A 9,377-nucleotide genomic window follows, 5' to 3' on the forward strand; every position below is an offset into this window, starting at 1 on the left:
TTGTAGCTTTGGAGAAGGCGTGTTCAAGTGCGCAAGAGATATCACTGTTACTTGTGACGGTCGCGTCATGGTATTGGACCCGATGAACCCAGACTGTTTCTGTTACTTATTCACTGTAGAGGGACAACAGCTCGCCAAATTTAACATCAAGATTGAACAAGATCGATATTATGCCATTGCATGTCACCCGACAAGTGAATATGTCGTTTTTGCTGGTCTTGCACTGGACACATGCCACCTGAAGCTAGCTATATACACCGTCAATGGCGAATTTGTTCGGCCAATTCAGCTGGATGAAAAACTAGTTTTGCGTCATGATCAAGTACGTGGAATTTCAGTGACCAAGGAGGGACACATTGCTGTAGCTTTTCGCGACATTTATTTCAAAGAAAAGGTAATAATTGCTTGAAGCTAAAAAATTTGATTTTGCGTTCCACGTTAGGAGAACGCAACAATAATCTTGGGATTCCTGTGGTACTCTGTTGGGATTCCTGTGGTACTCAAGAGTGACCTTTTCAGCAAACTTGTTTCGTCGTACGTCTGCATTTTCTGCGCTATCTTGAATAAGATTTAGCTCGTGTTATTTACGTGCATCACTGGTCCCATCAAGGTCAACAAGCAAGATGATTACACCGGGATATTTGAGTTCGGCTAAAGAATGAACCTTGGAGTTGTTTTCTAAGCGTGTTTTATCACCGAGCTGATGATTCTGCTACACCTTTTCCGGTCAATGCCGTTCAAATCCAGCTGGAACTTCGTAGAAACACACAAATAAAGACCAGGGCCCAGTTGTTCGAAGGCCGATTAGCGCTTAACCCAGGGTTAAATTTAACCAGGGTTTCTCGGATAATTTTCTCTCTTATCTGTAGAGCTTCCAATCATCAACTTGTAGACAAAAATAATTAAAACTAAAGTGCTTTTTAAGCTTTCAAATCTGAATTTAAATCTCGCACTTACCCTGGGTTATCTTAACCCAGCTTTGAACAACTCGGCTCAGGTAACATTTGTGCCTTGAGAGGTTTACCCATGCGTTTGAGCCTATTTACATATTTGTAGTTTAACCTCTTACATGCACGAAAAATATTCTTGGATAAAGTAAACTTGAGCCTATCAGTACAGGTTGTTACAACTGTAATGCTTTATTCACGTCTTGCATGATAAGTATCTCGCTTGTTAAAGCAAGCTAAGTTTAAAACATGTTGAAGTGACCTACATGAACTTAAAATAATCATGAGATGAAAAGTTTGTACAATGACAAAAGATTCTGTCCTGTTCTCTGACATCAGTAATCTAGCAAAAACCTAATATGTTTCCGTCGCTCGTATGATCATAGCCTGCGAGTAAGCTCTCCTACTTGGGGAAGCGAAGCAAGCCTCGCGAGAACACGAGAGCGAGGGGCCGAGGAAAGGCCTTTCCCCTGCCGCTCGCAGCTTCGCCGCTTGTTTGGGCGTTCTCGCGAGATTCGTTTCACTCGCCCAAATAGGAGAGCTTGCTCGCAGGCTACTATGATCATTGTTTTCACTTCAAGTCATTGTGTCACGCAAGAAGCCAGGACTTTTCAACCTTCGAGGCTACCATTTCTTCGAGGTTTGTAGTGACGTATTTATCTTTTTAAGCAGAACTTTCTACGATCTACTTTACATTTTTATCGACCATACTTGAGGCAGAATAAGACATGTTAGGAGTAGAGAGTTAATGAGTGAGATGTTTTGAAGCCGTATACGCGAAGAGCATTTTTTTAAGAAAAAAATGTTTACCTTTTAATTCATGATCTCTTCCGTGATTTTGAAATAATGTTTGACGACACAAAAGCTAATCTGGAGCTAAGAAAACTCGAACGCACTCATTAATCTATGATTACTGCTAGTCATAAATAAATGTCCTGAGGGCAAATTTGTGTATCCTTGCATCACTGGACATGACTGGATGAACCACTAATAACCAATCTCGTACCCAGAGCCTTCGTTACCCTTGTCCAGCGAAACAGGCAACGTATTCCTTAGTGCCGACCAAAGGGATCGCAGCCTCTGAAAACGTTATTGCAAGCTCACCTTTACTCTTTTGTACTGTTGTTCGAATTAAGTCTTGTTTAAGAGCTCTAAACTTTATAAAGAGACTAAACAAGGGCACCCAACGACCGAATGTTTCCAAATACGCCAGAAATGTCTCAGATGGCTTTCTCTGTGCTTTGGAAGCCCGTTTGGTTAATTTGGACTTGCCCTAAAAACAATTTATCTGTTCAGATGTCTTAGGGGAACTTTGCTCGTCACGAAAGTTTTAGGTGGCTTTTTCGTCTCATCCCGAAGTGTTAGCTACCCTTATGGGTCCAGTCGAAAGTTCGAGGGCATGAAGTAGCCTTGCTTTCATTAGAAAATTATAGGGACGTTTTGACTTTATACCGAAAGTTTTAGGAGACCTCTTTTAACAATAATCGCGATATCTTGGTATTAAAATGTGAATAACACAACCTCCGAAAATCGTAGTTAAGCTATTAGAAAACCTCCTAAAATTTTAGACGAATGGAACAATTATCCAGAAATTTTTAGCTTTTGTCAAGCTGTAGAAATTTCTAGGCAATATGTGCTCCATCGAACTGTTATTTTACAGAAAAGGGTCGCAGGGTGCCCCTGACTAAAGTAGCCAAAATTAATATAAATTATATTCAAACACATTACACTGCTTAAAATTATTTAACTGTCCATAGGGCCTTGTCATGTAATATCTTAAACTGCTATTAAAGCTTATTAATGAAAGCAAAAATTTTTGGTAGTATAATAATTATTACAAGTAATATGTGTCTGTGTGTAATCAGAAACGCAGGATGTAGCCAGGGCTTTGAGTTTCTGGCCATGTCTACTTACCAGAAGCATATAACCCCGAACGGGGCCAGTATATGCTTCTGGTTTGACTGAGATAAAATGAAGTAAAATTTCGTAATTGGCTACATCTCATTGGTGCAGCGAGAGAGCCTTTCAAGTGGTACGACTCGAATGAGTCAAACAAATGTCTCCAGAAGGTTGTTAAAAGGGCAGATAGCGCTATCCACCGGATAAATCCCCGGGGGGGTACTGCCATATATGGGCTATATAGGTATGTGCCGCTGTGAAGGGTATGGTTTTCAAGCAGTTTACTCTGGGATAGGGTATATAAATCAGAGCTTTTGGGTCTAGAATAGGGTATCATTTTTCAGGAAACTGATCAGTTGGTTGAAGATTTTATCTAGACTAGGGACTGTGGTATACGGTTTTGTTTTGGCTGGACTGTGCTAGTGACCTCAGTAGTTTCTAGAAATCAGCTACTCTAGGATAGGCGGGATTTGGGGAGTTCACTCTAGTATAGGGTAGCCAAATTCAGCTGGCTCTGGTATAGGTTAAGGGTTCCAGGGTCCATGCGACACATCCCCACCCAGAGATTCCCAAATTACCCCCCCGGGGATAAATCACTGTGCAGTGGATAAAAGTATAATGAAAACCAAGTGCATTAGCCACTAGATAGAGACATATCCGGTGCCCGCGTTACCCACCTTTTGAACAAATAGGGGCTGGTGGATTAGGATCAATATATGCCGGGATGAATAAAGTATGGTTAGAGCCTGAAAAAGAGAAACATTGTCGGCATGTATATTTCTCGTTCTGTAAGCTAACCACACAAGATTCTATGTTATGTTATTCCATTATGCGTTAGAAAAGTTATTACAATTTGCGTTGAAAGATTATTACATTTTGCGTTGAAAATTTTATTACATTTTGCGTCAATGTTATTACATTTTGCGTTAGTATTACATTTTGCGGCGATTCTTATTACATTTTGCGGCGATTATTACATTTTGCGGCGTAACAGCTGTTAATTATGACGCAAAATCTCTCACCACGCACAGAACCACGCTCGTAAGCTAACGCTTTTCCTTCTCCTCCCCCGTCCCTTTCTTTTGAGCCCGTCTCCATCTCCCTCGGGTACATTATGGACCCGCTTCAGACTTCCGCGGGCCTAATTATCCAAGATGGCGGAGTCAGCGCTCGCGGCTCGCGCCAAAATACGCCCGCCCTGCACGCTAAAACACAGGGTCCCACAAGAGTACAACAGTTTGCTTGTTAACGCATTGAACCGTATTTTTAGAAGCAATCTGTCCTTGAATAATTTCAAATGGCTGCTTACCTGACTGGAGCTTTCGTGCGTTCGAAATATTATACCCCGTTCTAGAAAACGCCTTTGAAATGGATTCCCCGTTCTAAATCATGACCTTCAAAATCATGACCCCGTTGGGCGGCAATACCCGTATAGGTAATGTATGGGAGTACCCCCCCCCCCCCGGGGGATTGAAGGCCTTGACTAAAGCTGGATCGGACCGAACTGGATCAACCCCTGTAACCCTATCCCTAACCTTCCTCAGTCATGTAGAGCCGATTAAAATACAGGAGTTGATGTTATCCGGTCCGATCCAGGTTTTGTTGACGCCTGTGCCTGACGACCATTTACGATTTCAGGTCGTCTATGAAAAACGTTGTGCCTGGAGCACTGAAACGGTATTTTTCTTCTTGGCCAGGGGCACCCAACGACAGTTTGCTCCTACATACATTGAAAACACTTTTTTCATTATCATTGTCAGGATCATTGTTATTACAGTGAATAATCTAGACTACGAGTAGTCCCCCATTTTTCCTCAGGGATAGTAGAGCGAGCGAAGCGCTCGCATTTCGCTCGCTCTACTATCCCTGAGGAAAAATGGGGGACTACTCGTAGTCTACAACGTCGATTTCCAGCGTAACAAAGCGTTGCAATATTGTTGCGACATTATTTTGAACAGTTCTAATATTGTTCCAACATTGCAACGAAGTTTTGCGCAACTAACTATCGGTGCGAATCGTCCCGTGCAGCAGCTCCTTACCTCGACCATTTTACTTTTGAGGGAGGAGGGATATTGGTGATTTCAGAGAAGAATATCCTGCAGACTGATTTCGAGGGAAAAACTGTTGCAATGAAAATAGGAAATACCTGTGGAAAACATGTCAGTCCTCAGTGCACTGAATAACAAAATATTATGGCGTATAATGCTAAGGGAAGAATCTTACACTGTTATATATCGGGGAACAAAATTTAATATATCTCCAGAAGTTTGGGGGAGGGGAAATTCTTACCCAAACTAGATCGCTCATACCCCCCACGACAAAAATAAAATGTTCCACCCCAACAGAGGATCTTCTTTGGTCTGCCCCTATACTCTTCTCTTCGTGGGAGGGACCGTGCGTGGGAGGCTCGTGACTACCCGGCTGATTACCGCTGATACACGAGCCAGAGTTCCAATATGGCGCCTCCAGCTCCTTCTTCGAGGAAACGAGTAAATTTAAAAGAAGAGGCGAAAACTGACGAACGGGAATTCTTTCAGCTATCACCTTTGCCTTTGAGCATTGTCATTATATTTTTGCTGATCTTATACTGGGTAAGATATCCATTTTATGATTCTTGTAACAGCTGTTCACTGTTGGAGAATGGGCAAGAGTTGGTCGAAATCTGGCTCATACTCAGTGTAAAAACCTGTGCACCTCACGAGTGACGTAAAACAACTAATACAAAGAAGCAGCCAACACAATAGAGCCAAGGAAAATAATAACTAGAAAACAAAGAAAAACTTCACTGGTTTTTACACCGAGGATGACCCGAAAGTCAATGATCTGCGCTGTCAGGTGCAGTGCTGTAATCCGGGAGACTCCAGATTTTGGACCGTATCTCCCGGTCTCCAGATTAGAGTCTGATATCTCCCGGATAATCGCCAAAGTTGCTATTTCTTGTAGACTCGACTTTCCGACCAAAAAATTTCAAATATTTTGCCTTGTTTGAGCTACCGTTACAGTTAACATGGAACGTCTTGTCATAAATTCTGGTATGCCACTGTAATTGAAGCAATACCGTAAAATTCCGAAAATAAGCCCCTCCATTTATAAGCCCCTCCAAATATAACCCCCTCAAACTGATAATGCAAAAAACCCTCCGTTAAATGGCCCCTCCAAATATAAGCCCCCCCGGGGGCTTGTACTTGGAAATTTCCCTCAAATGCAAAGTAAAACAAAGCAAAAAGTGTAAATTTTCTTCCAGCTATAAGGCTAGCCCAATCGATTTTGAGATGCAGATTTCCTTCCGTAGATAAGCGCCTCCGAATATAAGCCTCTCCAAAAATAATTCCCTCAAAAAAGGGTTAGGCCTTTGAAAAATGTAAGCCCCAGGGCTTATTTTCGGAATTTTACGGTAATCTGATAATGTGGCTAAATATGAACTGTTTATGTGCTATATACGTCAATCGGAACCAGCGAGCATTTTTGGCACAATTGACGTCATTTGTCATTCGATATTGCGTCATCTATCATTCCTTCCCTGTCAATTCTCACTCAACACTTGATGACATGGGGGGTTGACAGCCCTGCAGGTGGCTTGTCTAGGCAACAATAATATTTATAAATGCATTACTATGAACGGTTTTAACTCAGAAGTGATAAGTAGGTGGAGCATGATCATTCAGGCTTCTAGCCTGCTGGCAAGCTCTCCACTTGGGGGAGTTGCGAGAAATCACGCAAGAGCCACACACGAAATGAGATGTGAGTGTGAGAGGTGGGGAAAGAAGGAAGAGCTTCATTACTACCCTCCACATAGCATGCTAAGCGGTAAATAAAAATGCGACAGTGGACATGGAGTGTGACTCGTGGTGAGTGCCTGATGGACAATAAGGATCAGCGCTTTACTAACAGAATGTCTGAACCATACAAATTTTAGATAACACGTAGTGACATATTTGGGATAACAATGCAGAAAAAAATACATAACAATAAAATTCAATAATATTCAACAGTAACTAGCAAATGATCTTAAAGTTAAAGTCAATATTATGAATTCATATAAACTATAAGATCTACCTGGACATGCAGAAGTTAAGCAAACATGAAAAGTGAAATATGAAATAACAAAAATGAAAAACAACAACAAAAAGACAAAACAAAGAATTAAGGCTAAGAGAAAAATCTAGAAGAAATGCATAGCAATGATATGCTGCCCGGTACAAAAACCTGGAATGAAAAAAACCCAGTGGTACAAAAAAAAACCAGGAACATACTCCTAATTGATGTGATTGAATGCAGCGAATTGTGCTCGGAGGATAAGAGCTAAACTAAGTCTATTAAGTTCACTACTCACAGTGTTACATTGACAAGCGTTCATCGCAACGATCTCTTATAAATTTTCATTTCCACCCTTGAAACTGTAGGTAACCGCAAAGCGTTAAAACTGTCACCTGAAACAGAAACAAATGTGCCAGTTATGCTAGCATAATTTTCCAACAAAAGCAAAATATTTCATTCTCAAACTAAGACAAGACTACTAAAAGACAAAATCAACGAAAACACTGCATTTTAAAATTATGCATTATCTGAAAGCAGTTTAAGTGGAGATACATTTGTGAATTTTATCTTTCAGCTATCACCTAATAACTTGTTTCCCTTCTTTTTTGGGGGCTGATCTAAGAAGCAATGAATTCAATATGCCTTGGCAGCTGGTTCAATAGGAGTTTTGTGGGATGAAGGCTTTTCCTCTCATTTTTTGCAACCACTGGAAATACTCCTGGCCCCAGTTGTTCCAAAGGTGGATAACACTATTCACTGGATAAATCTCTGTCTATTGCATAGCACAATAATATTGTAATAAATGCTTACATACCTGAATTTTCTGACCCCAAAATCCTGAAAGATTGCTACCCCACTCTAGTAACTCTTATAAAAATGGAACCCCATAATAGTCAATCCAGCAACACATACATACATGTTTTTTATTTGAAGTCTTATACAATAAATAGTATATCAACTATTTCCAACTAACTAAAATTACAAACCACAATACCCAGTAGCCTACTAGGAAGGTCCCCCCCCCCCCCCCCCCCCCCGCCAAGGGGTTCAGAGCACTGGTCTCTTTCTGAGTTGCCCCAAGCCTCTGTTTCAAAGCAAGGCTAAGAGCAAAGCCATACTTATGAAAATGATTTTTATTCCAATGCAAATAAAACTCAGGGATTTTTACAAGAAAGGTTTTGCACTTAGCCTTTGAAAGTGAGAGGTTTTGGAACTCGGAAAGGGACTATTCTTCTTAGTAGAGCACAGGCTTAAGTGTTGCATGCCGGGGTTACCTTTAAATACATCACAATACCACTATACTTCCAAAACTGTGGAAAGTCCTAAACTTGTGCTCTAAGAAAAAAATTGAATGGAACCCAGGGCTCTGAAATCCAGGGTACCCAGCGTATGATTTCTAGGGAAAAAATTTGATTTTCCAGTCACCAAGGAGCAAAAGTTATGTGCCAGGGACCACCTGGTGCCGCTAGAGTCCTACCTTCTGTCCTCCTTGATTGCGTTATTATACTCACTCTCTATTTCTTGCAGTTTGTTTGCTACAATGTAGATGCTCTACCTTTGCAAGCATTGGGACCAGTAGGGAAAATGTTAGCATATTTAGAATCCAATTATTTGAAAGCATTAAGACTTGGGTGAGTACTTGAAACGTCACTCAAACTGTATTTTTAGCAGGGCTCTCACGTGTGCAAAGCGTGCACAGCAAGCACCATATAGATAGAAAATTTGGTTATCTATGCATCCGAGAAATTATGGTAGTGATTTGTAGTCATGTGACCATCCGTCCATCCGTCTGTACCACAGGCATACCAATGTAAAATAAGTCAATCAACAGGTGCGCCAATCAAATGCAACTCCAGGCTTTTTTGGATGGAAATCACATGGCCACCCGCATCTTGTGAAGCAGAGACAATTATTAAAGAGTCATTAAAGACAAAACAGAAAGCGGAAATTGTTTCTGCCTCCTTGTTGTCTAAAGTATTGATTTTAGCCTACATTAATGTCCACAAATTTGGAAATTATATAGAGAAAGAGAAAGACATAGAAAAGAAGAAAGTAGTTGACAGGATAGAGAAGCTCAATAAGAAAAAGAGCAACAGAGAGAGCCAGAGTGAGAGATAAAAAACAAAGGAGATGAGTTTCATTGGAAGACCAACATAAAAATTTTGCAGTGGCAGTGACAAAATGAGAAAATTATGCTAGTGCTCAGCATGGGTGAAAATGAGGGGCAATGAAAAAATAGTGAACAGGAATATAAGCAACAAATTTTGGGGGGAGCATATACGACATTTTCTTCATAAAATGTGTAACTAGAAAGTTTCACGTTGCAACAACGACAGCAAAGAAGTGTACAAAAAAGTGTGCTGCACGTGAAAAGTTCTTGACTGTTTATCTAATAATTAATTTTTATCTAAAATAGACCTATTTTTTTTTTGGCAGTTCTTGTTTCCATTACTGTTTAGCATTACACAATTTCATTTTTTGAGTGAAGTAAAA

General features: G+C 40.6%; 1 protein-coding gene across 1 annotated transcript in view; it reads left to right on the plus strand.

Annotated features, from left to right (window-relative positions):
- Positions 1 to 5,296: 5,296 nt before the first annotated feature.
- LOC140950108 (transmembrane protein 254-like) overlaps positions 5,297 to 9,377 on the plus strand; it is a 5,983-nt gene continuing 1,902 nt past the window's right edge. The window contains exons 1-2 of the mRNA XM_073399283.1: positions 5,297 to 5,437; positions 8,412 to 8,515. Of these exons, the coding sequence (XP_073255384.1) occupies positions 5,303 to 5,437; positions 8,412 to 8,515 (239 nt within the window). The 5' untranslated portion in view covers positions 5,297 to 5,302. The remainder of the gene's footprint in view (positions 5,438 to 8,411; positions 8,516 to 9,377) is intronic.

This window comes from Porites lutea, chromosome 10 (assembly GCF_958299795.1).
Source record: "Porites lutea chromosome 10, jaPorLute2.1, whole genome shotgun sequence".
Classification (NCBI taxonomy): Eukaryota; Metazoa; Cnidaria; class Anthozoa; order Scleractinia; family Poritidae; genus Porites; species Porites lutea.